This window comes from Triturus cristatus, chromosome 8, assembly GCF_964204655.1.
Source record: "Triturus cristatus chromosome 8, aTriCri1.1, whole genome shotgun sequence".
Taxonomy (NCBI): Eukaryota; Metazoa; Chordata; class Amphibia; order Caudata; family Salamandridae; genus Triturus; species Triturus cristatus.
This window is the reverse complement of record NC_140591.1, coordinates 1,184,354,574-1,184,382,470: the sequence shown is the minus strand read 5'-3', so window position 1 is coordinate 1,184,382,470 and position 27,897 is coordinate 1,184,354,574. Positions and strand designations below refer to the sequence as shown.

The 27,897-nt window shown below is 51.2% G+C and overlaps 1 protein-coding gene across 1 annotated transcript in view; it reads right to left on the bottom strand.

Annotated features, from left to right (window-relative positions):
* Window positions 1-27,897, bottom strand: part of LOC146805589 (E3 ubiquitin-protein ligase HERC2-like) — a 1,563,844-nt gene that overhangs the window by 913,171 nt on the left and 622,776 nt on the right. Inside the window, 1 exon segment of the mRNA XM_085622871.1 lies at window positions 8,237-8,382. Coding sequence (XP_085478997.1) covers window positions 8,237-8,382 — 146 coding nt within the window.

The following is a 27,897-nucleotide window of genomic DNA, read 5'->3' as shown; positions in this document are numbered from 1 at the left end:
GTGCATTGTTTCAGGCCCCCCGAGAGCAGCAGGTTCTCAACCCAGGGGCCCAGAAACATGTCTGTTGGTGGTAACCTAAGCAGCCACTCAGTCAGGTCACTAGGAGTTGGTCGCGTTTCAGGGGGCATCTGTAAGATGCCCTCTGTTGTGCATTTTACATTAAGTCCCGCAGTGGCATCAGTGTGGGTTTGATGTGCTGAGAATTTTGATACCAAACTTCAGTCTTCAGTGTAGCCATTATGGTGTTGTGGAGCTCGTAATGACAAACTCACAGCACTATATACTCTTAATGGCAACACTGCACTTACAGGGCCCAGGAATGGACTTGGGCACTGTAGGGGTACATGGCTCATGCACCTGTACCCGCGCCACTGACATAGGGCACCCAGCTAGAGGGGTGACTGATATATGCCAGGGCAGTGGTTTGTGAGCATGGCACACAGGAATGTGTGCCATGTTGACTCTTTGTTTTGTTCTGCACCAAGAGACACAGCCTGCAAAGGCACTGTGCGAGTGTCAGGGTACAAGACCTCTAAGGGTGGCACAATAAGTGCTGCAGCCCCTGGAGACCTTCTCTGGTCACAGTGCCCGGGGAACCTGTGGTACCATTTACCAGGGGCTGACGTGGCCAGAGATGCCAATTGGGTTTAGGCTTCAATGCAGTTTTAGGGAAGGAACATAGGCCCTGGGTACCTGATTAGCAGGAAGGTAATAGTGCGCCGTGAACGTGTGCACTCGTGCTCATGTAGCAGCCTGACCGATATCCAGACATGGTCGCCCACCCAATGGTCCCTGGTATGATCAATGTAGAAACTGAGAACTTTCTTGGTGTTGAAACAATGAAGTCTCTACTCCTCTTTCAAAAGGTGAGATGGGGCAAATAAAGTCGGTAAAGGGTGATCGTGTGCCTGACATCGAAAGTTGTTACCACTTTCGAGAGAAATGCAGTTTGAGTTCTCAGTGCCAGTCTGTCTTGAAAAAATATTGTGTAAGGCCGCTGGACTGAGAGTGCTTGCAGCTAACTCACATGACAAGATGATGTGATCACTACCATAAATATCATTTTCAGGAACAAGATACGTAGTTAACAACTGTGCACTGGCTCAAATTGGGTGCATATTAGAAAAGAGAACCAAAATAAAGTACCACTGTGGCATCTTAAACGGTTTCAGCAGAAACATATGTTGTACACTTTTAAGAAATGTCATCACAATATGTGATTTAAATAGACAAGGCTGAAACGTCAACTTGAAATAAGTCGAAAGACTAACAAGTACCCTTCAACTGTAGCCAACGCAAGTCCTTGCTAGGCCAACAACAAAACAAACAATTCAGGCAGCTTAGCTTCCAGATGGTCAATCCAGCGGGTGCTGTATCAAGTAATATTTGTCCCAGCGCCCAGCATACAAAAACTTTGTAGATGGACATATGGCCGTCACCATATTATCAAAGACCTCGGAAGAAAGATCAAAGGAAAATAGCTAATGCCGCTCAATCTCCATGCACAGAGGTGCATATTGCAGAGTCCCAGATACAGAACCCTGCCCTGTTGCTGTGACATCAGATCCTCCAAAAGTAGTAACTTGATCAGAGGACAGATTCTCATGGCAAGGAGTTCTGCATAGCACATCCTCCTGGCCCAATTGGAGCCAAGAGAGTGGTTGGGGCAAGGTTAGTCTTGATCTTAAGAAATCGAGCCAGGAGGGGTAGAGGTGGGAAGACATACAGGACTCCCAAGCTTCACTCTAGGTGGAATGCGTCTCCAAAAGAGTTTCCTTGGTAACTGTAGTGGGCACAAACACTGACATTATGCATTCTCTGTGGTAGAGAAAATATCAACTATACACAAAAAAACAGGAACTGGGGGTCTAATAACAGACAGCACAAAGGTGATGAGTGAAGGTGGACCGAAGTGCAACAGACCAAATCAAACCTGGCCACGAGCAGAGCATGGATTACCATCAATCTTACTCGAAGGACAGAGCAAATAGTATCAAGCCAGGGTTTCCTCATTGCTGAAAAACGGCCTGTGCCACCTCCAGGTGTAACTGCCATGCATGATAAGAATGTCTTGTTTTCAGTAATAATGGTGGATTTCAGTGATGTTTTTTCAGTGTTTTTCAAACCTTTCGAAATAGTGCCTTTATTTTTTAGGTTGAGGCATGCTGTATTCAGGTAGGGACTTGAAGCCCCCCCCCCTCCCACGGCCCATATTTATTTACTGGCTTGTGTCATCGTCCAATGTAAACTGTGGATGTTCATTGGTCAATAGATTTAGTAGTCCTTTCTTAGTACAGCCTTGTCTCATTTTGTAACCTCCCATGGTGACACCCCCTGTTACGAGTGTTGTTACTCTGTAGGCTTTAATTACAGCCTCCGAGCACTATTTTTTCAAATAACAATAGGCCTTGCTATGGCCAGTTTAAGCTATTGACATTGTAAATGAAATTGCCTTTTATTTATCTGTTTTAAGAACACATAAATAAAGGGCATTGTCATTTACAATGCAAATAGCTCAAACTCTCGTAAATGTGAGACCTATTGCATTGCAAATGCTTGTTTATTTCAGATACTTAACCCCCAAAGTAGACAAAACCTGTTTTTTTTCCTTTTCATGGCATGTTTTTTTGCAGTGAACATTATAAAGCACATTCAATTTAAACGAGAACTACTGCAGGGTATGTCGTGTCTAATGGACTTATTTTAGGCCGCTTTAAGAAAAGGAAGTCTGTGCATTGAACTCTCACTCATACTCACATTTCACTACCCTCTCTAGCATTTTATTACCTCTCACACGCACTCTGTCAGGTATCTGCCTGATTTCAAGGACTAATAATGGATTAAAAAAGTAAGCTGTCATATTCAAAAGTTTGAGCAAATAAATTCCTGGACACAATTGGGGGTCATTCACCTACGCCTTACTGAATATTATGACATTGAAAGGGTGGTCAAAACAGCATAGTACCTTGCGAAACATGTAAAATGTTTAACACGACCAAATTAATTTGTAGCTCTACATTCTGAGGCACCAGAAACTTGATGCTTTAAGCATTCTTGACACTGTTTTCTGCTCTCTTTGCCTGACTAGATTATGGTGGCGCTGCTGCTGTATGGATATTCACAGCTGCCAAGTGCCCCAATGTTAAATGTCTCACTTTAAGTCAGTCCTGACCTTTTAACAGACCTCACATTGTATTTTGGAACTAAACGTTTGCTGTTATCATTGTAACTATGGATTCAAAAACCCCATCAGTAAAATGCAATTGGGGAAATAGCTAGGATTAGCTGAATGTATCACGCATAAAAATAGAACATTGCAGCTATGATTTCTTTTTTGTCACAAGTCTTATGCCATGTTTTCACGACTATCTCATGTACATGGTTACAGCACTCTTTTTTAACAAGTACCTGTGACTACACCTTACAGTACAGGTTTAAAACCTAGGGCGTATGGCAGGCGACCTGCTATCAATATTGACTAGTCCTAAAATGTATTTGATGTATCAAAGTGTTCTACCAATTCTGTACCAAGTAGGTAAATGTGATAGTACATATTAGCCAAGATTCTTATGAGCGAACTATACCCCCACTTTTCCCACCCTTTTTAACTACTAGATGCTGATTTTCATATCATACAGTGCACTGAGGCCTGCTAACCAGGCCTCAGTGCCAGTGCTCCTTCCCTAAAACAAGGCGAGTCTAATTGTTCTACAATTAGCTAAGGACTTTAGCACCCCTTTAAGTCCCTAGTAAACAGTACCCCAGGTACCTAGGACATGGGAGTTAAAGTGGGTCCCTAAGGGCTGCAGCATATCTTACACTATCCTAAGGGACCCACATACAAGTTCTACACCGACTGCCATTGCAGGCTGCGTGTGTGGTGATGACACTCCAGTGTGTCTCGCCAAAGCCACTGCATCTAATATATGTAAGTCACCCCTACAGCAGAGCTTTGAAGCCTAAGGCAGGGTGCTTTATATTTTATGCGAGGACATATCTGCATGAGCAGATATGCCCCTGTGATGTCAGTTCTATTACTAGATCTTACAAGCGAGCAGGGAAGCCATCTCAAGGTATGTACTGGTCAACATGAGTTACCAAGCGACATAATGGCTTCAGTGAAACTTGTGGTGCTTGGTATCAAACACCACATATCAATAAACCCACACTGATTCCAGTGATGGATTTATTAATATCTGCACCCGAAGGGTACTTCAGAGGTACCCCCTGAACCTAATTCACCTTCTAGTGTGCTGGCTGACTGGTCCAATCCAGCCTGTCACCACAGACAAGTTTCTGACTAGGAGGTGAGAGCTCTGCTCTCAGACAGAAACAATGCCTGCTCTGGGGTAAAGGGGTATCACCTCCTCCCCAGGAAGGCTGGTAAATCAGCATACCAAGGCAGGAGGCTTCAAAGGCCTCTTCCACCTTTGATTTGCGACCCAAGGCTGCCCCACACAGGGGAGATGCCACCCCTTGCCCTGGGCCCTCTGGCACCAGGTTAGACGGGAAAATTAGATATGCAAGAGGCGTGCTGCATTGCCAGGCTGGACACACTTCTAGAGCCTGAAGTAAACACAAATTTAGAAATTCCACCATCTTGTGTGTGGTGGAATTAGAAATTTTGGGAGAGGGTAAAAGGGACATAAAAGACTGCTGAACTGGGAACTGAGGGGCACAACTGACTTGGCACCAACCCTGCTGGCCTGTCTGCTGCACCAGACCCTCTTGAAGAATCTGACTCGTCCTGCCACTGTGCAGACTTCCAAGAAACACGGAGGGCTGCCAGGGCATCGCAAATTGCTGAAGAACTCCCTTGGACAAGAGGAGGTGCACCCCTGCAGCCGCAGGCACCAAAGACGAAAGACCTGGTTCACCGACCGGTCACCCACGGGGACAAGCGAAGCAGGAGCCACCCAGGAAGAGATAGCTGTGCTCCCACAGGTCCGATCCATACTCCCTCCTAGTGTGGGGACACCAGGACAGACTGGAGTAACACAACAACAATACCTGGGGTACCAGACCCCTTGCAACAGCCAAGGCTTGATGTGTCCAGACCGTACACCAATGCCAACGCCGAGGAAGACTGACAAGCACATCAAGGGACTTCAACAACACTGATTGGTCCTAAGCAGCAGAAAACAAGACAAATAGAGCCTCTGACAGCTGCCAACCACCATCTCAAAGTGCCTCTGCACCCGTGCCCCACAGCCAGAGACTGAGGTAGGGGACGGTGCCAACAGGGTCCTGTGACCCTTAAAGGCTAAGCCCACACTTGGGTTTGCCAAGATTGGATTTCCAGTTGCCGCCTGCAGCCTCTTTCTGCAGGCCCCCTCCAACCGCAAGTGGCTCCAGCACTGAACCAGATGCCAAAGTACACCACTGCACCTGATCCCCACAGCCTAAGGAGAAGTGGACCAACTTACGATCCTACGTGCCCAAGGATCTCAAGGGTCGATCCAACCTGTGGGTTCCCCCGGACTGGTCCCCTAGTTCCTCCTTCCAGCCTCTTTCTAACCGGATCGTTCCGCATCAAAGTGAATGGGACACCAGAAGCCATAACACACCTCAGCACCCAGATTCCCCAGAGCCTCCCGAGGTGACCTGTTGGTGTGGCCTTGGTCCTTGCCCCAGACTCTCCTTAAGTCCAGGAGAACAGTCCTATAAGTAGTTGTTAAGTGCCTGAATGCAGCACATGTTTTCAACCCATAGAATAACATTACCGTTCCCAAAAACTGAACTGTGTCAACTTTTGAAAACTGTAAACATTCATAACTCGAAAAGTACTTACCTGATTCTGGTGAGCTTGGTATCTAAAATTATATAAAAGTAAGTATTATTTTTATAAACTTGTGTCAGATTTCTGTATGGGCTATGTGTCTCACTTACTGCCTTTGTGTGAGCAATAAATGCTTAGCACTACTCTTTGATAAGCCTAACAGCTTGCCCACACTATCACAAGAGTGAGCATTTGGGGTGTAATTTGTTCCTCTGTAATCTCTTTGGGGTTTGCCTGGACTCTTTAAAGTGTACCTCCTTTTGGTCCACTTTATAAGGAGACAGCTTCCTACACCAGCCATTCCACCAATCAGAGGAAGAATTAACCATTGTCAATAGATCAAATATAATTTTAATATTCCCAGATTCTCTACAGTGTATAAAATCAGTCTGGCGCGAAACTGGACAAAGGACATGGAAGTATCCTCCCCACTGTCCGACCCCTCCATGGGAGGGAACCCTGACTCATCCCAACCCTTTCCTTAGGGTACGTAAGGGCTTACCTGTAGGTGGGTCCCTCGATTCATCGTGGGACAAGATTCATTTCACGACACCACTTCTTCTTCAACCGTCTGGACACTCTGGACTTGACTGGACCTTGCTCTAGGCTCTGAGACTGCAACTGGGAAGACTCCTGCTGCTCCTGGCCTCGTCGTCCTGCAAGTCTGCTGCAACGTCTGTAACCCTGCTCCAAACAGGAACCTTCCAAGACCTGTGGACAACCAAGAAACGAGAAGGAATCTCCCTTGAAGTGAAGGAGTCACTTCCCTGCATCGGCAGGCACCGCAACGAAGCTGACCGGTCTGCTGATCCCAAGTTCCCACGGACTGCGAGAGGCTCAGCAACAAAGGTAGTGGTTCTTCACATCCCTTGAGGCCTGCTCTGTCCTCTCACCAAGTTTGAGACTAGTGTCCCTCGTTGGAGCCGCAGGAACCGAACCCCTATGCACCGCGTCGACTTGCCGTTGCAAAGGTTCATTGGCTTCCTTCCTCTAAGATCTTCGGGCTCCAAGTAGCCCCCACCTCAAGCATCTCTTCAGACCAAGTTCTTCACCCTCACCGGATCACTTGCACCGTGGGCCTGCATCTTTGATGAGCTGCTCGAGGTCCTCTTGCGACTCCAGTGCCTCCGGCCTGTGGGACCTCTTTAGTGTCTTCTTTAATTTCTGTGGGCTCGCTTGATTGACTGGGGCTTGCCCGGACTCCCCTGCTTGTGGTGAGTCGCCTGGACCTTGCTGGTCCCGACACTGCACCTTCTTCGATTTCCACATTGTTTGCAGCTGCCAAGGCTGGTTGGTGCTCCTGACGGACACCGACCCCTCAACTCTCGACATCTGATGTAGGACAGCTTGTGAACAGCTCCTGGTATGCCACAGCGTCATCTGCTCCGCACCGCTGCAGCTCCAAGGTCACCGTCAGCTCTCCTTCACCATCCAATATCGGTGGGCATTTGTTTTCTGTGCCTTCTGGTCACTCCTGATCAGCATAGACTCTGTCCCCTCTGCTTGCAGGTACTTCTCATATTGAATCCATCTTTGGATTACACCGGACACTTACACCTTCTCCAGCAGCAGCATCTTCCTGAAGTCCTCCATTGCGTTTGACAGCGGTTTCTGACGCCACTTCACACCTAAGCACCCGGCTTCCCTGGTGTAGGTATCCTGGTTCCTAGGCTCTCCAACCTTCTGTCTTCGATGGGTTTTCTTCAGGTTTCACTGGGAAGGGCCCTCCTTCTTTAAAATTGCAACTGCGACTTACCCATTGACTTGAGTTGAGCACACTGTCGTGTTCCTACTCTGTACACGGCCGCCATGGGGTTCCTAGTTACTTACCTTGGGTGGTTCCTTGGGTCCCCTGCACTTCTACGTCTTCTGGGTACAGTCTTGACTTGAGTCGTGGTTCGCATACCACTATTTTAGTATATAGTTTGGTCTCCCCCTGGCGACCACACTGTGTATTTGTGCTACTGACCTGTTTTTATTGCAAAGTATTGTGTGCATTGTGTATATCTCCGGGTAGGAGATAACTGTGTGTGTCTAATAATAAATACATATTTTTTATAAATACACTGTGTGGTTCTTTTACACTTAATCTATACCTATAAGATTATATTCTGGTAAAACAATCTGCTTTACACTCCTTCTGGACTAAGCCTTGAAGGAAGCTCTCCACAGCTACCAGTTTGAGAGCTTTCTAAGGTTGTCTACGACCACTAAAATCACCATAAGGGTTGCCTGGATTAGTGCAGGGTGCCCACTTACATAAGTGGGCACCATATCCTAAGCCAGCTTTTCACAATGTAAATGCATGAAAGATCCAAAGTTGGAAAACAAAATGTGTTGCTTTAAAGTACACTGGAGACAATGTGTTAAAATGGGGAGAGGCAAGTGTTATGATGCCCAAGATATGAATCATTTAAGTCAAACACAGAACACAATTAAAATATATTTATTACTAACCACTGGATATGCACTTTCAGGTTCCTCAACATCTTCCACCATTTCCTCATCTGTATACTCATCAGAGACTGTGTCTGCATCATCTGAGAGGTTGGTAATCTGTACATCAGGATGATCCAATAACCAACCGACCAAGGCTTCCACTCCTGTCAAAAGAAGCACATTCTGAATGGCACACATATAAACCATACTAATACAAACCTCTGTTCTGACCTATATTGCTTTACTATAAAGCATAGCCACTTGACCAGAAGAGTGGATTATTATGCAAGCTTTGCAAAGAAGCTAAGTACATGCAAGACATTTAGAAGAACAATTTACCTACCTTCAGTAACACCTTTTCTAGTAGGGACTCTATCTAACCAAAGATTATTCACCTTGTGACTATTCCCCAGGTATCAGGCTAGATCCAGCAGGTGGTGTTGTGTGGCTCTGTCGGATCTGTCCCATCCTGGATATGACGTCGGGCACCTATAGCTGTGCTAAATCATGCAGGACAGATCGGGCAAAGTGCCCAACCCACCAGAACTGTCTGTCCAGGCAGTAGTGCCTCACGAAAACATGGAGGGACGCCCACGTAGCTGACTGGCAAATATCCATAACTGGCACATTGCGCACTAGCAGCAGCCTTCACCCTGGTGGAATAAGTGCCCAATTTTTTTTTGTGTGTGGGGGGGGGGGGGGTGTGGGGGGGGGGGGGGGTTGCTTTTTAACCTAGACCATGTCATATATTGACTCATAACACACTGGGAGATGGTTCTCTTTTGTACCCCTTTGCCCTTTTTTACTCTAGAGAACCAGACAAAAAGATGGTTATTCAGTCGGTAATCTCAGGTTTGGTTAATGTAGAACCTTCGGGCCCATTGAGGTCTAGACGGTGGAGTCATTCTTCCTCTTTGGAGGGATGGGGTGCTGCACAGAAGGAAGGCAAGGCAATGGATTTCCATACGTGAAAGGACATTGCTACTTCTAGTATTAATGCTGGGTTTGGGCACAGGACCAGCTTGTCTAGGGAAAATCATGGCTATACTAAAGACAGTGCCTGCAGTTTGCTGACTTGAGTCACATACGTTATGGTGATGTGAAATGGTGTTTCGATGGTGAGGGGACTGCAAAGACAACTGTGTAGTCCTTCAAAGGGAGTGTACATCAGAATTAGGGTCCCACTGTGGTGTTATAAATGGTATTGGATAGAACATATGGATCAGTCCCTTCAAAAATCACATCACAACTGATGATTTGAAAAGGGATGGCTGATCTAGCAAACGTAAGAAGGTGAAAAGGGCCAAAAGGTAACTTTTAACTGTTGCCAGTGGCAAGCCCTGATAGGCTAAATAAAGAGTGAAATTAAGAACAGCTGATTACTTTGTATTTAAGGGTTGGATGTTACGAGAGGAGCACCAAATAAACTTTTCCCAGCGTCCAGGGTATACAGTCTTGGTGGGTAGACATTTGATTGCCAAGATAACACCAACCACTTCAGGAGGAAGGTCAAAAGACTTCATCTGTCGCCGTTCAATCTCCATGGGTGAGGTGTAGATTGTGCAGGCTTGGGTGGAATATCTGGCCCAGTTGCTGCGACAGGTCTTACCGAAGGGGCAGCCAGATCAGAGAACATGAGGTGATTACCAGAAGTTCCAGGTACCATACTCTCCTCGCCCAGTCCGGAGCCACTAGGATGAACTGAGCTTGGTCTTTCTTTTTCCAGCAATATGAGCAGAAGACGAACAGGCGGAAACAGGAGTCTGGAACTCCAATGTAGGCACAAGGCATTTCTGAGGGAGAGGCTTTCTGACAGAAGAGACTTGGGAACTTCACCGCACAAAACCCTTGGCACTGCACATTCTCTGCGATGGCGAAGAAATCGAGCCAGGGGTCTTCACAGTGCTGGAAGATGCCCTGTGCCACCACTGAGTGAAGCCACAATTTGTGACCCGCAATTCAACTTTTTAAATCATAATGGCTCTCATAGATATTATTAATTTTGCTTTTTAAATAATCAGCCCTTTTGACTGCAGGCACTCAATGCAAGAAAAAATGCAATATCCAGACCTTAATATATCATACATCACTTGTATCTACCACCAACAACAACAGTTGTTAACTATTAGGCCAATGACAAATATCCGTTTGTATGTTTTTATTTAAACCCTCAAATCGGTACAGGGGTCTCATCAGGACAAAAGAGTATTATGGGACATCTGGAAAGAATAATGATAGAATTTGGTATGGACTGGAGAATAATTATACAAAATAAAAGTAATAGTAAACACATAGGTTTACCTACATTGGCCAAGTAGTGTAGGAATGGGCCAAACCGGGTGAAATACGTAATTGTAACCCACGTGTAATATTTAATACTCACTGAGGATGAAGGTCACCTGAATAATCATGATAAACAAAATGTATTAAAGCAATGTTGACTCAATAAAATGTCAACAAGGAAGTCAACTGCATACATGACTCAACCTCTTCAGTTCTGAACAATCAACCCAAGAGAATAATGTTGGAAAGAAGAGTGACTTCTTCAATAGCTTTCAACACCTTCACAGCCCCACATTGAAGTCATCTGTTGGTGTCAAAGACGATAAGTGACGCGAGAGCCAAAGACCGCATGAAAACATATGGAGGCCTCTTGAGCATAGTGCAATGTTTGGCTTCAGTATCTGCCCAAGTCATTAAGACATTGTCGATGTATCATTTCCAGCATCTAATGGAGGCCCTATATGGGTTACTGTCAGTGAGTATAAATTGCTGTTCCATGAGTCTACATAGATATTTGCTAGATTTGGGGAAAAAACTGCCCCCATTGAAGTCCCTCCACATTGTTGATAAAATTAATTATTGTACTTGAAGAACAAGTTACTTACCTTCGGTAACGATGTATCTGTAAGAAACATTAGTTAGTTAGATTCCTCACCTTAGAATATCCCCAGGCGTCAGACTGGATCCGGAAGATTTTTCGTCAGCAATACCCCTTGCGCGTCGCTAGGCGTCGTCTGCGGCTCCGCGTCCGTCGTCGGCGTCGTGCGCCGGGATGACGTCGTCGGAGTACTTAGACGCCGCCCTCGCGCGCTGACGTCAGTTCTTGTACATAGCCTTCCGCGCCAGGAACGCAGAGCCATGCAAAGACCGACACTGGTGCCAAAAATAAAATCTAGGGGCCTGAAAGGACAACCTTAACCCTAGATGTCAGTTCGCAGAACGGGGAGGATGGGTGGGTCGGTGAGGAATCTAACTAACTAATGTTTCTTACAGATACATCGTTACCGAAGGTAAGTAACTTGTTCATCTGAAAGAAACACGTTAGTTAGATTCCTCACCTTAGAATAGATACCCAAGCAATACCATCCCCGGTGGTGGGTCTGCGAACCAAGATCACACCAGAAAGTCCTGGAGGACAGAACGGCCAAAGAAGCCATCCCTCCGGACTTGGCTGTCAAGGCAATAATGCCTGGCAAACGTGTGTAGCGAAGCCCACGTTGCCGCCTGACAGATGTCCTGCAAAGGGACACCCCGTCCCAAAGCAGTGGTAGCCGCCGTGGCCCGAGTAGAATGGGCGCGCAGCCCAGCAGGAGGGTCCTTTTTAGCCAAGGAATAGCAAATTTTTATACACAAAACGACCCACCGAGAGATGGTCCGTTTGTGCACAGCTTTCCCCTTCTTAGCGCCCACGTACCCAACAAAAAGCTGGTCGTCCACCCGGAACTGTTTTGTGCGGTCCAGATAAAAGGAGAGCGCACGTTTTGGGTCCAGACGGTGGAGCCTCTCTTCCTCTTTGGAAGGATGCGGAGGCGGAAAGAAGGTGGGCAAGGTGACAGACTGCCCAAGGTGAAAAGGAGTCACCACTTTAGGAAGAAAGGAGGGACGAGGCCGAAGGACAACCTTGTCCGGATGAACAGATAGAAAAGGAGGCTTTGAAGATAAAGCCTGGAGCTCACTCACCCGTCTAGCCGAGGTGATGGCTACCAGAAAAGCAGTCTTAAGAGTCAGAAGACGAAGAGGACAATTGTGAAGAGGCTCGAAGGGAGCGCACATCAGGAATGTCAACACCAGATTCAAGTCCCACTGAGGCATTACAAAAGGGACAGGAGGGAACGTGTGTGTAATGCCTTTGAGAAAGCGTGTAACCACAGGGGACTTGAAAAGAGAAGGCTGATCAGGAAGCCGCAAGAAGGCGGAGATGGCAGCAAGATAACCTTTCAGGGTGCCCAGGGCAGAGCCCTGCCGGGCCAGAGAAAGAAGGAAGAGGAGAACCTCAGAAAGAGGGGCGGAAAGGGGATCCACAGCCTTTGCTGTGCACCATGCCACAAATTTGTTCCACCGGCAGGCGTATACCGACTTTGTGGAGGGACGCCTGGCTGCCAGAATGATATCACAGACTTCAGGAGGCAAGTCAAATGGCATCAACTGCCGCCGCTCAATCTCCACGCATGGAGGTGGAGGCTGGACAGGTTCGGGTGGAGGACCGTCCCCTGCTGCTGCGACAGAAGATCCTCCCGAAGGGGCAGACGTATCGGGGGATCGGTCAACATACTGAGTAGCTCGGGATACCAGTATCTTCGTGCCCAATCCGGAGCCACCAAGATGACTTGGGCCCGGTCGTGCCTGATCTTCTTCAGCACTCTGGGCAGAAGTGGTATAGGCGGAAAGGCGTACAACAGACCGCAACTCCACTCGTGACGAAAAGCGTCGCCGAGCGAGTGCCGCCTTGGAAATTCCAACGCGCAGAACTGCTGACATTGCGCGTTCTCTTCGGTGGCGAATAGATCTAACCAAGGCTCTCCCCACTGCTGAAAGAGACCTTGCGCCACTTCGGAGTTCAGACGCCATTCGTGATCCATCATGCACCGGCGGCTGAGTTCGTCTGCTCTGGCGTTCAGAGAGCCCGCCAGATGTTGAACCACTAGGGTGACGCCCTGGTGTTCCAGCCATGTCCAGAGGCGCAGAGCCTCCTGACAAAGGGTCCACGACCCCACCCCGCCCTGTTTGTTGCAATACCACATGGCGGTGGTGTTGTCCGTGAACACCTGCACGACACTTCCCCTGACAGAGGGAAGGAAGGCTTTCAGTGCAAGCCGGATCGCTCTCAACTCCAACAGGTTGATGTGGAGACGAGACTCCGCCGGAGACCAGAGGCCTCTGATCTCCGCCTCTCCCATATGGCCACCCCATCCCAGGAGGGACGCATCCGTCACTACGACATGCTCCGGTTGGGGAAGGGAGAGGCTCTTGCCTTTGACCCACTCGCGGTCCGTGAGCCACCACTGCAACTGCTGTGCAGTGCCCTCCGAGATCAAGACATGGTCGGACAGGTTGCCGTGATGCTGGGCCCACTGAAACTTCAGGTCCCACTGCAGAGCCCGCATGCGCCGCCTGGCGTGATGCACTAGTAGGATGCAGGAGGCCATCAGCCCCAGAAGCCGCAACACTAGCCTGACCGAAACCCGGGATAGAAGCCGAAAGATGGGAATCAGGGCCTGTATATCCCGGACCCGCTGTTCCGGTGGATGGACCCGGAACTGCGCCGAATCGAGAACCGCTCCGATGAAGAGGAGCTTCTGAGAGGGACTCAGGTGTGACTTCGGCACGTTGATGGAAAACCCCAGCAAATGCAGGAGATCCGCCGTAGTCTGGAGGTGGGAGACGACTGCCTGGGGCGAGCCCGCCTTCAACAACCAGTCGTCGAGATAGGGGAAGACTGGAACCCCTGATCTGCGCAGATGAGCTGCGACCACCGCCATCACTTTCGTGAACACCCGAGGGGCACTGGTGAGGCCGAAGGGGAGCACGGTAAACTGAAAGTGCTCGTGGCCCACCGTGAACCGCAGGTAACGCCGGTGGGCCGGCAGGACGGGGATATGGAAATATGCGTCCTGCAAGTCCAACGCTACCATCCAGTCTCCAGGGTCTAGGGCAGCTAAAACCTGAGCCAACATTAGCATCTTGAACCTTTCCTTTCGGAGGAAGGCATTGACGTTCCGGAGGTCCAAGATAGGGCGTAGGCCCCCCTTGCCCTTCTTGGGAACCAGAAAGTAGTGGGAATAACAACCACGACCTACTTCCGGACTCGGAACGCGCTCGACGGCCCCCTTGGCCAAGAGAGCCGAAACTTCCTCGCGGAGAAGATTCAAATGATCCCCCGAGATACGGTGGTGCTGCGGTGGCATGGCTGGAGGGGTCGTCTCGAAGGGGAGGGAGTAGCCCCTTCGGACGATTTGCAGCACCCACCTGTCCGATGTTATGGACCGCCAGTGGAGCAGGTGATGGCGAACTCTGCCGCCCACTGGCGTGGTATGGGCCTGAAAGCTCGGACTAGGAGGGCTTTGAGGCGGATGCTGCCGGGGTGGAAGTGGGCTGACCACGTCGGCCTCCATTTCCTCCACGGCGGAAGCCACGTCCGCGACCGCGCGCAGGTTGGTTCTGCGGCTGGTGGCTTTGCGGACGTGAGGAGGCGCCCCTTCCATGGCCACGAAAGGGGCGAAAAGCGGAGGTGTGCGCCCGCGGAGCCGAGAGGCCCAAGGACTTGGCCGTAGCCCGGGAGTCCTTAAAGCGGTTCAGCGCACTGTCCGCCTTCTCACCAAACAGGCGAGTGCCATCAAAGGGCATGTCCATGAGGGTGTTCTGGACATCCCCGGAAAATGACGTGGACCGCATCCAGGCGTGGCGGCGGAGCGCCACCGTGGTGGAAATCGCCCGACCCAGCGAGTCCGTGGTGTCAAGCCCACATCGTATGGCGTGCCGTGCTGCATCCCTCCCATCGGCCAAAGCCTGGTTAAGACGCGTCCGAACCTCCTCCGGACACAGGGGCAGCACGTCCTCCACCGTATCCCACAGGGAATGGGAATAACGGTCCAAGAGACAGGCGGTATTTAAGGACCGCAGGCCCAAACTAAGGGACGAGAACAGTTTCTTGCCAAACTGCTCGAGTCTCTTGGAATCCCGGTCCGGCGGAGCGGTCGGGAAGGAGGATTGGGAGGTAGAGGCCTGGATAACCAGACTCTCGGGGTGGGGTGTTGGGACAGGAAACTGGGGTCGCCCGGAGCAGGGCGGTGGCGCCTGGCAACGTTCCTATCCACAGGAGGAACTGTGGAGGGCTTGGACCAGGTGCCCTGCAGAACGTCAGTGAGGGCCTCGTTGAACGGCAGCAGAGGCTCAGTGGAGCTTGCTGAGGTTTGAAGCACCTCAGTGAGGATGTTAGTCCTCACAGCCACGGCAGGCAACTCGAGCCCCAGGGCCTCGGCCGCCTTGCGCAGCACCACAGAAAATGCTGCACCCTCCTCCGAAGCCACGGTCGGAGGAGAAGTGAATCCAGTGTCTGGCGAGGTGTCCAGCCCAGTGGCCTCCCCCAGTTCATCTGCCCAGTCCTGAGAAAGCTGTGACTGGACAGCCATAGGGTCCTCGAACCCCTCCCAGTCGCCCCCTCCTTCCGATTCCTGATAAACAGGAGGAATGATCGGAACCGGACTGTAGAGATGGTAGGTCTCAAGCGGCGTCGGATGCGGCGTCGATCGACGCCGCTGCGGCGCCGGGTCCGGATGAGGGCTAAACTGGGGCGGTATCGGCGCCAACGGCGTCGGCGGCGCCGGAGGTGTAGGCGTGCGCGCCGGCGGCGCCGGTGACGGCGTCGGTGGTTCAGTCGCCGGCGCCGGTGGAGGAGTGACTAGGTCAACCGGCGTCGACTGGGGCCCAGGCATGGGCCCCGCGGGGACCTGCGGCGTCGAGACCGGAGTCGTCGACGGCGCCGGGGCCGGAGCCGCCGGCAGGCAAGGTCGCCCAGTCGAGTCCGCGGGGCCCGAAGGCACGCCAGCGGGCGTCGACGGCGGGGCCAGGCTCCTCATGGCCGAGAGGAAGGCACTGATCTCCGCCGGCGCCGCGTCAGTCCCAGGGACCGGAAGGTATGGGGGCGGACGCGGCACCTGCGGCTCCGGCGGAGCCGCGGGGGTGGAACCACCCTGACCCTCGGCCGAGTCGCGCGACCGGCGAGGGGAGTCCGAAGAGCGGTGTCGCCTCTTGGACTTCTTTGAGCGTTTGGACTTACCCGACGACTTGGAGCCGGACGATCGATGGCGTCGGCTAGGGCTCCGCGAGCGATCCTTGGACCTCCTCCTGGACCGGGATCGCGCACGACGCGGAGCCGAGTGGCGAAACTCGAGAAGCTTGCGGGACCGCTCCCGCCTAGCCTTCGAAGTCAGGGCCTGGCAGTCGTTGCACGACTCCGCGTCGTGGTCGGGGCCTAAGCAGAAGAGGCACCGGCGGTGGTGATCGGTCACCGACATCAGTCGATGGCAATCCTCGCAAGCCTTGAACCCAGGCATCCTACCGTCACCAGATGTCGATGACAGGGATCAAAAATGATCAAAAAGATTTAGTCAAAAAAGACTAAAAGGGGTAGCTCTCCCGGATCTGCGCTTACTGGCGCGGAAAAAAGAAGAACTGACGTCAGCGCGCGAGGGCGGCGTCTAAGTACTCCGACGACGTCATCCCGGCGCACGACGCCGACGACGGACGCGGAGCCGCAGACGACGCCTAGCGACGCGCAAGGGGTATTGCTGACGAAAAATCTTCCGGATCCAGTCTGACGCCTGGGGATATTCTAAGGTGAGGAATCTAACTAACGTGTTTCTTTCAGATATAACGGATTGTCAGAGCAATTTTAAGTAATTGAATAATGATCTCTGTGGGTACCCAGGTAGGCGCTGGTTGTGTACTGAGAATACATTCAACTACCCTGATGCTCTCATTCTAAGGTATGGTAGTATAACAGGAAACAATATTAAACGTAACCAATAATTCCTGGTCTGGGTTAAAAACCATGCCTTCCAACAGGTTGATCATATAAGAATGGTCTTGTGTATATGTTTCTAGTCTAGGGACTAAGGGTGGGATGTATGGCCGCTTTTAGTGGTCGCAAACTGAAAATCAGGCCGTTTGAGACAGCTAAAAAGGGTTGTAGTATGTTCAAACCCTATTTTGTGAGTCAGTAACTTAATGGCGACTCACAAAAAAGGGTATGCGAATCGCTATTTGGAAGGGGCGTACCAAGGTTGTCCCTTCCTAATAGCGAGTCGGGTTGGCATGTACGATCGTTTGCAGTCGCAAAACAATCACAGTTACCACCTACTTTAAGTAGGTGGTAAGCCAGTCTCTACCGGGAAGGGGTCCCCAGGTGACCCTGTCCCCTTTGTGAATGTATGCGAAAATATTTTTAAGAGCAGGCAGTGGTCCCAGGGACTGCTGCTTGGTCTTAAAAAAATGGAAAAATACTTTTACATCCCGTATACCTTTAGGGAAAATGAGCTGCATTTGAAAAAAAAAAGTTTCTTTTATTCAAAAAGCAAATACAGACATGGCGGTCTGCTGTTCCCAGCAGGCCACCATCCTTGTGTGCTTGCCCATTCCCAATGGGTTGCAAATTGCGACCTGCCTCATTAATATTGATGAGGCAGGTCATTTGTAACCTCATTGGGAATTGCTAAATGAGTCTAGGACACATTAGTACATTCAGTTTTGCAAGTAGCAAAAACTCACAACTTGCAAAATGGAATGGTAGTACATCTGGCCCAAAGTCTTTAATTAATATATTAATGTCCTGTCCAAATGGTTCCAACACAGAGTCACATCCAGCTAAAATTGGTCTTCCAGGTGGATAATTCTGATTCCTATGTACCTTGGGTAGGTTGTATCAAACCGGTACTCTTAAGTATTTCTTATTCAAAAACTCAAATTCTTTTTTGGTAAGGAAGCCACTGTACTCGCCCTCTGTAGTGTTCTGTAAAGAACAAGTTACTAACCTTCGGTAACGATGTATCTGTAAGAAACATTAGTTAGTTAGATTCCTCACCTTAGAATATCCCCAGGCGTCAGACTGGATCCGGAAGATTTTTCGTCAGCAATACCCCTTGCGCGCCGCTAGGCGTCGTCTGCGGCTCCGCGTCCGTCGTCGGCGTCGTGCGCCGGGATGACGTCGTCGGAGTACTTAGACGCCGCCCTCGCGCGCTGACGTCAGTTCTTGTACATAGCCTTCCGCGCCAGGAACGCAGAGCCATGCAAAGACCGACACTGGTGCCAAAAATAAAATCTAGGGGCCTGAAAGGACAACCTTAACCCTAGATGTCAGTTCGCAGAACGGGGAGGATGGGAGGGTCGGTGAGGAATCTAACTAACTAATGTTTCTTACAGATACATCGTTACCGAAGGTTAGTAACTTGTTCATCTGAAAGAAACACGTTAGTTAGATTCCTCACCTTAGAATAGATACCCAAGCAATACCATCCCCGGTGGTGGGTCTGCGAACCAAGATCACACCAGAAAGTCCTGGAGGACAGAACGGCCAAAGAAGCCATCCCTCCGGACTTGGCTGTCAAGGCAATAATGCCTGGCAAACGTGTGTAGAGAAGCCCACGTCGCCGCCTGACAGATGTCCTGCAAAGGGACTCCCCGTCCCAAGGCAGTAGTAGCCGCCGTGGCCCGAGTAGAATGGGCGCGCAGCCCAACAGGAGGGTCCTGTTTAGCCAAGGAATAGCAGATTTTTATACACAAAACGACCCACCGAGAGATGGTTCGTTTGTGCACAGCTTTCCCCTTCTTAGCGCCCACGTACCCAACAAAAAGCTGGTCGTCCACCCGGAACTGTTTTGTGCGGTCCAGATAGAAGGAGAGCGCACGTTTTGGGTCCAGACGGTGGAGCCTCTCTTCCTCTTTGGAAGGATGCGGAGGCGGAAAGAAGGTGGGCAAGGTGACAGACTGCCCAAGGTGAAATGGAGTCACCACTTTAGGAAGAAAAGAGGGACGAGGCCGAAGGACAACCTTGTCCGGATGAACAGATAGAAAAGGAGGCTTTGAAGATAAAGCCTGGAGCTCACTCACCCGTCTAGCCGAGGTGATGGCTACCAGAAAAGCAGTCTTTAGAGTTAGAAGACGAAGAGGGCAATTGTGAAGAGGCTCGAAGGGAGCGCACATCAGGAATGTCAAAACCAGATTCAAGTCCCACTGAGGCATTACAAAAGGGACAGGAGGGAACGTGTGTGTAATGCCTTTGAGAAAGCGTGTAACCACAGGGGACTTGAAAAGAGAAGGCTGATCAGGAAGCCGCAAGAAGGCGGAGATGGCAGCAAGATAACCTTTCAGGGTGCCCAGGGCAGAGCCCTGCCGGGCCAGAGAAAGAAGGAAGAGGAGAACCTCAGAAAGAGGGGCGGAAAGGGGATCCACAGCCTTTGCTGTGCACCATGCCACAAATTTGTTCCACCGGCAGGCGTATACCGACTTTGTGGAGGGACGCCTGGCTGCCAGAATGATATCACAGACTTCAGGAGGCAAGTCAAATGGCATCAACTGCCGCCGCTCAATCTCCACGCATGGAGGTGGAGGCTGGACAGGTTCGGGTGGAGGACCGTCCCCTGCTGCTGCGACAGAAGATCCTCCCGAAGGGGCAGACGTATCGGGGGATCGGTCAACAGACTGAGTAGCTCGGGATACCAGTATCTTCGTGCCCAATCCGGAGCCACCAAGATGACTTGGGCCCGGTCGCGCCTGATCTTCTTCAGCACTCTGGGCAGAAGTGGTATAGGCGGAAAGGCGTACAACAGACCGCAACTCCACTCGTGACGAAAAGCGTCGCCGAGCGAGTGCCGCCTTGGAAATTCCAACGCGCAGAACTGCTGACATTGCGCGTTCTCTTCGGTGGCGAATAGATCTAACCAAGGCTCTCCCCACTGCTGAAAGAGGCCTTGCACCACTTCGGAGTTCAGACGCCATTCGTGATCCATCATGCACCGGCGGCTGAGTTAGTCTGCTCTGGCGTTCAGAGAGCCCGCCAGATGTTGAACCACCAGGGTGACGCCCTGGTGTTCCAGCCATGTCCAGAGGCGCAGAGCCTCCTGACAAAGGGTCCACGACCCCACCCCGCCCTGTTTGTTGCAGTACCACATGGCGGTGGTGTTGTCCGTGAACACCTGCACGACACTTCCCCTGACAGAGGGAAGGAAGGCTTTCAGTGCAAGCCGGATCGCTCTCAACTCCAACAGGTTGATGTGGAGACGAGACTCCGCCGGAGACCAGAGGCCTCTGATCTCCGCCTCTCCCATATGGCCACCCCAACCCAGGAGGGACGCATCCGTCACTACGACATGCTCCGGTTGGGGAAGGGAGAGGCTCTTGCCCTTGACCCACTCGCGGTCCGTGAGCCACCACTGCAACTGCTGTGCAGTGCCCTCCGAGATCAAGACATGGTCGGACAGGTTGCCGTGATGCTGGGCCCACTGAAACTTCAGGTCCCACTGCAGAGCCCGCATGCGCCGCCTGGCGTGATGCACTAGTAGGATGCAGGAGGCCATCAGCCCCAGAAGCCGCAACACTAGCCTGACCGAAACCCGGGATAGAGGCCGAAAGATGGGAATCAGGGCCTGTATATCCCGGACCCGCTGTTCCGGTGGATGGACCCGGAACTGCGCCGAATCGAGAACCGCTCCGATGAAGAGGAGCTTCTGAGAGGGACTCAAGTGTGACTTCGGCACGTTGATGGAAAACCCCAGCAAATGCAGGAGATCCGCCGTAGTCTGGAGGTGGGAGACGACTGCCTGGGGCGAGCCCGCCTTCAACAACCAGTCGTCGAGATAGGGGAAGACTGGGACCCCTGATCTGCGCAGATGAGCTGCGACCACCGCCATCACTTTCGTGAACACCCGAGGGGCACTGGTGAGGCCGAAGGGGAGCACGGTAAACTGAAAGTGCTCTTGGCCCACCGTGAACCGCAGGTAACGCCGGTGGGCCGGCAGGACGGGGATATGGAAATATGCGTCCTGCAAGTCCAACGCTACCATCCAGTCTCCAGGGTCTAGGGCAGCTAAAACCTGAGCCAACGTTAGCATCTTGAACCTTTCCTTTCGGAGGAAGGCATTGACGTTCCGGAGGTCCAAGATAGGGCGCAGGCCCCCCTTGCCCTTCTTGGGAACCAGAAAGTAGTGGGAATAACAACCACGACCTACTTCTGGACTCGGAACGCGCTCGACGGCCCCCTTGGCCAAGAGAGCCGAAACTTCCTCGCGGAGAAGATCCAAATGATCCCCCGAGATACGGTGGTGCTGTGGAGGCATGGCTGGAGGGGTCGTCTCGAAGGGGAGGGAGTAGCCCCTTCGGACGATTTGCAGCACCCACCTGTCCGATGTTATGGACCGCCAGTGGAGCAGGTGATGGCGAACTCTGCCGCCCACTGGCGTGGTATGGGCCTGAAAGCTCGGACTAGGAAGGCTTTGAGGCGGATGCTGCCGGGGTGGATGTGGGCTGACCACGTCGGCCTCCATTTCCGCCACGGCGGAAGCCACGTCCGCGACCGCGCGCAGGTTGGTTCTGCGGCTGGTGGCTCTGCGGACGTGAGGAGGCGCCCCTTCCTTGGCCACGAAAGGGGCGAAAAGCGGAGGTGTGCGCCCGCGGAGCCGAGAGGCCCAAGGACTTGGCCGTAGCCCGGGAGTCCTTAAAGCGGTTCAGCGCACTGTCCGCCTTCTCACCAAACAGGCGAGTGCCATCAAAGGGCATGTCCATGAGGGTGTTCTGGACATCCCCGGAAAATGACGTGGACCGCATCCAGGCGTGGCGGCGGAGCGCCACCGTGGTGGAAATCGCCCGACCTAGCGAGTCCGTGGTGTCAAGCCCACATCTTATGGCGTGCCGTGCTGCATCCCTCCCATCGGCCAGAGCCTGGGAAAGACGTGGCCGGACCTCCTCCGGACACAGGGGCAGCACGTCCTCCACCGTATCCCACAGGGAATGGGAATAACGGTCCAAGAGACAGGCGGTATTTAAGGACCACAGGCCCAAACTAAGGGACGAGAACAGTTTCTTGCCAAACTGCTCGAGTCTCTTGGAATCCCGGTCCGGCGGAGCGGTCGGGAAGGAGGATTGGGAAGTAGAGGCCTGGATAACCAGACTCTCGGGGGTGGGGTGTTGGGACAGGAAGCTGGGGTCGCCCGGAGCAGGGCGGTGGCGCCTGGCAACGTTCCTATCCACAGGAGGAACTGTGGAGGGCTTGGACCAGGTGCCCTGCAGAACGTCAGTGAGGGCCTCGTTAAACGGCAGCAGAGGCTCAGTGGAGCTTGCTGAGGTTTGAAGCACCTCAGTGAGGATGTTGGTCCTCACAGCCACGGCAGGCAACTCGAGCCCAAGGGCCTCAGCCGCCTTGCGCAGCACCACAGAAAATGCTGCACCCTCCTCCGAAGCCACGGTCGGAGGAGAAGTGAATCCAGCGTCTGGCGAGGTGTCCAGCCCGCTGGCCTCCCCCAGTTCATCTGCCCAGTCCTGAGAAAGCTGTGACTGAACAGCCAGAGGGTCCTCGAACCCCTCCCAGTCGCCCCCTTCTTCCGATTCCTGATAAACAGGAGGAATGATCGGAACCGGACTGTAGAGATGGTAGGTCTCTAGCGGCGTCGGATGCGGCGTCGGCGGACGCCGTGCCGGCGTCGGGTCCGGATGAGGGCTAAACTGGGGCGTCGGCGTCACAGGCGTCGGCGGCGTCGGTGGTTCAGGCGTCGGCGCCGGTGGAGGAGTGACAAGGTCAACCGGCGTCGACTGGGGCCCAGGCATGGGCCCCGCGGGGACCTGCGGCGTCGAGACCGGAGTCGTCGACGGCGCCGGGGCCGGAGCCGCCGGCACGCGAGGTCGCCCAGTCGAGCCCGCGGGGCCCGAAGGCGCGCCAGCGGGCGTCGACGGCGGGGCCAGGCTCCTCATGGCCGAGAGGAAGGCGCTGATCTCCGCCGGCGCCGCGTCAGCCCCAGGGACCGGAAGGTATGGGGGCGGACGCGGCACCTGCGGCTCCGCCGGAGCCGCGGGGGTGGAACCACTGGGACCCTCGGGCGAGTCGCGCGACCGGCGAGGGGAGTCCGAAGAGCGATGTCGCCTCTTGGACTTCTTTGAGTGCTTGGACTTACCCGACGACTTGGAGCCCGACGATCGATGGTGGCGTCGGCTAGGGCTCCGCGAGCGATCCTTGGACCTCCTCCTGGACCGGGATCGCGCACGACGCGGAGCCGAGTGGCGAAGCTCGAGAAGCTTGCGGGACCGCTCCCGCCTAGCCTTCGAAGTCAGGGCCTGGCAGTCGTTGCACGACTCCGCGTCGTGGTCGAGGCCTAAGCAATAGAGGCACCGGCGGTGGTGATCGGTCACCGACATCAGTCGATGACAGTCTTCACAAGCCTTGAACCCAGGCATCCTACCGGCACCAGATGTCGACAGACAGGGATCAAAAATGATCAAAAAGAGTTAGTCAAAAAAGACTAAAAGGGGTAGCTCTCCCGGATCTGCGCTTACTGGCGCGGAAAAAAGAAGAACTGACGTCAGCGCGCGAGGGCGGCGTCTAAGTACTCCGACGACGTCATCCCGGCGCACGACGCCGACGACGGACGCGGAGCCGCAGACGACGCCTAGCGGCGCGCAAGGGGTATTGCTGACGAAAAATCTTCCGGATCCAGTCTGACGCCTGGGGATATTCTAAGGTGAGGAATCTAACTAACGTGTTTCTTTCAGATATTAGTTTTTGTATGTCTCTTGGGGGATCCTTTATTAGTTTTTTCTGTAATATTGTCTGTCGCCTAATTGTCTCCTCATTTCTGCATCACAGTTTTGTATATTCTGGGTGACAATACCACCCTTTTGTCAGTTTTATAACAAGTAATTTGATATTCTTAAGATCTGCAAGGGAAATATTGCATGGTGTAAAAGACCTCCTGACGCCACCTGTAATATTTCTGCCTCCTATGGCGGTCTCTAGGAGTCTGGTTCCATTGTTTGCCTGTGTTGCCGCTGATCTTTTTGCGCCCTCATAAAAATATACTGATCAGTGTGTTTTGGTAAGCTACTCGGGCCTTCCTGTGGATCCGAATCATTCAACCCTTCTGGTGACTCTGAACAGGAAACAGCCTACGGTTCTTGAATCTTCCCCAAACATGGGACCGGCTCTGCTGATAATTCTGGGTATAGAATTTGTCTTGGCAGTCGTGTTGTTTGTGAAAACCTATACACGTTCCTCTTTAATGGTCTGGAGAAACATCTTCAGTGTCAAGAGGATAGCTTGCAACTCCAAATAACTGATGTAGAGGAGAGTCTATGCTGGCGAGCAGAATCCTCAGATCTCCATCACGTCCTCCCCAAATCAGCAACATTGCATCTGGAAAGACTGTTCGCTCCGATTGTAGGTCGGAACCATGCAGGCATTATTCACGCCTGCCTTAATAATGTGATCCGAACGACGAATAAGTCTTTACAACGCATCCCGTTACAACGCAAGTCATTACAATGACCTGCCTTAGGGAAAGCACTGGAGTTGGAATAGTATAATTTACTATTACAACTCCAGTCTGTGCAACAGTAGGGAAAATGTAGGACTTAAAGTCCAACATCAATCTAACAACGCTTTCTTCATACAAGTTGTTCTAACGACTTGCAAGATAAAGGAATGCGCTGTAAAGCCGCAAAAGTGGTTCCAATCACACTGTTAAGGCGTGGTTCGAGCTAAGGTATAAAGGCTGTTTCGCGCTTGCTCTGGGTGTGGTAGGAAGAGGGGCTGCCATCGATCACATATGCCATCTGGTATGTTTCACCAGGAGCCCAACAATCCCAGCAACCTCAGAGTCATTTGTACTGAGATCCATGAAAGAGGTACGAACATCTGGATCGTGGCCTGAAAGGCATGAAACTTTACTATATCATGAAGCACTCTGATGACCTTGATCATCTGCTGAGGATACAGGTAAGACTTTGCTGATGTAAGTAGGTTCACCAACATCTGGAGGCGGTTGACGGCTGTCTGGGGTGAGACCACCTTCAACAGAGAGTTATCAAGGTAGGAGAAGACTGGTACACCAAACTTCTGCTGCGACCAGTCCATCATTTTCATGAACACATTAGGGGCACGACTGAGGTCAAATGGGAGCACAGTAAACTGCAAATGCTCTTGGACCAATGTGAATCGCATATAGTGCCTCTGGGCCTGCAGGACAGAGATATGAAGATAAGCAAAATGAACATCCAACACCAACATCCCTGTGGCCTAGAGCAGAGGCGACTTGCTTCAGCATCAGCAGCTTGAATTTGACCTCCCACAGATAGACATGGAGGGTGCATATCTAAGCCACCAGGCCCTCTGGTGTAGGATGTTGTGTATGGAAGGCTGAGTCTCCTAGTGCTGGTGGCTAGGATACTGCTTATTAATACATGGTCTGAACATGGTTTTGCCAAGGTGAGTATTTGTGAGGGCCTCATTAAATGGTAATAAGGTTAAGGTATGTGCTTGAACAGGCTTGAGTACCTCTGTCAGCACATTAGTATTTACTTCCATAGTTGGCAACTGTAGGTCTAATACTTCCACCGCCCTACACAACTCTGGTGAAAAAGGTTATTTCCTCAGTGGCAGGGCCACAAGGAGAAACAAGGCCAGTGTCCGGAGATGCATTCAGGTCACTGGCATCTTGCAGTTCTTCATACCAATTTTACTCATCATTTTGGGGAATAAAACCCTCCTCGTCATCAAAGTTATCGTTTTCAGAGTCCAAGTCAAACAGATTATGCAACGTTTGGACCCTGCAGCATGATACAGGCAAGGTATCTGAATCAGAAGGACTACTGGTTGGCTGAGCCATGGTGGGAGTCTGCCATCATTGAGGTTGTGAGGCATTCTGCTCGAAGTAGGACAGCACAATAGGCTGCAAGTCCTCCTCCGCAATGAAATGAAAAGGACCTGCACAGATGGGCCCAGAATCTATCAGCAACAGTGCAGAACCCAATACCAGCTATAGAGGAATAAACAGCACTGAGGCAAACCCACCGGCGGAAGCCCGACTGGAGGCCCCTCTGGATCCTTGGGGCCTGAAGGCATACCGGGGATCCCGTAAGGTGCCAAAAAACCTCACCATGGTCTCTCTGAAGGCCTCTTCTAGCTGCAGCATCGACGACAGACCCGGAAACTAGGGTTGAAGAGGGACTAGACTTTGAATCAGCTGCAATGGAGATCACTAGCAAGTCCAGGTGGTAGGTTGACGCCCTTGCACCCTCTTCAGGGTTTGAGAGTGGCAGGAAGAGGAGGATTCCTGCTTCGACTTCTAATTTTTTCTTTGACTTATTTAAAGAATTTGACAGCAACGATTATCTGCTCCAGGAAAACCTTTGGGAGTGGGACATTCTATTAAACTTCAACCAGTCACGAAGTGCAGTCTTATGCTTGGCGACATAATGCTTTGTCTCGCTGTACCGTATTGTCTTCGGATTCATTTGGGTGCAGTCATCACACGTCCAGCAGTCATGCTCTGACCCCAGGGACAAAAACGTTTTGTACATGTCTATCTCAGATATTTACTTGCAATTGTCTCTGCATGGTTTGAACCTGGTTGTCTAGGGGATAACATTTACCCATACACACTGGGAAAATGTTGATGCTGAAAGGGTCTTGAAAACCAAGGAGAACCTATAGATCTGCAACTGAAGGCACAGAAAGAAAGGAATTGATGTAAGCACACATGGATCATGCTTATTAGCGGCTCCGCTTGTCACCTTAGGAGTGGACTGACTTAGGCGCGGAGCTGCATGACATCACTTACCAGCACACAGGTGTACCTCCTTAAAGTTTCCAGATCCAGTATGACACCTGGGGAACAGTCACAAGGTGAGAAATCTGTGGTTATTGGTAGCAATCAAAGTCTTGATTTCTTAGGGGTGAGAGGAGGAGGAGGGTCTAAACAAAGGGGAAAAATAAGGAGCAAGGATATCTGAAAAGATCTTCTTTAGATGATGCCCTGGTCTTTAGTGATTTTCTTGAATGTGAAAGTCACTGAAGATGGAACAGAACACATGTACTGTTTAAACTTCAATAAAAGCTGTGTTCACAAAAATTAACTACCTGATAAAATGTGGAGACTCTTGCCAATCCAGATTACTATTCCTCCAGAAATCATAGATTTTTCAACTAAATATTAATCTAGTTTATCCGATACATTTATTAGTGTTTTTGGGAATGGAGGGGTAGTGGATGGGTAGAAAGGGTACCTGCATCAGCATTCCACATAACCGTTTTATTCTCTATGCTGGAGATCATACCTCTTAAGACAATAAACACCTTGGTTTAAAGGTTTTGATATGCAGGTTTAGGCGTCTATTACTGGCACAGTTCAGATGCCTATAGACACACATATGATCCAAAAGGCACACTGCTTTTTTTTTTAGCAAGAATGTCTGTTGTCACATAACGGTTTAGCAAAGTAATGGGACAAGGATTGTTATCTCAGGTTTTTCTGTGCTGAAGTACACCATTAAATTCAGGGATACCCCCATCTTGCTTGGAATGCCACAGAGGGTTGTCCCACCCTCCCCCCAATGAAAAAAACACACGCAGAGGCAGTTTGCAGTGGCAGGGGTGTTTTTTGTCAGCACAAATCAGAGGACAGGTTCCCATCTCTTACATTTGAAGATGAAAATAGTTAAAAATAATTGTAAGGTGAGCTCCCACAATAGGGCTAACCTACGACCATTTGATGCACACAACAGTGGGTGGCTTTACCTTTTTAAAAAAGCTTCAAATAATCTAATAGTAACCTCAGAAAAACGAGTAATAGAGAATAGGGCATGTGATGGGAATCTGGGTCTAAGCACTGCAATGCAACTATTCAAGAATGAGAATGATG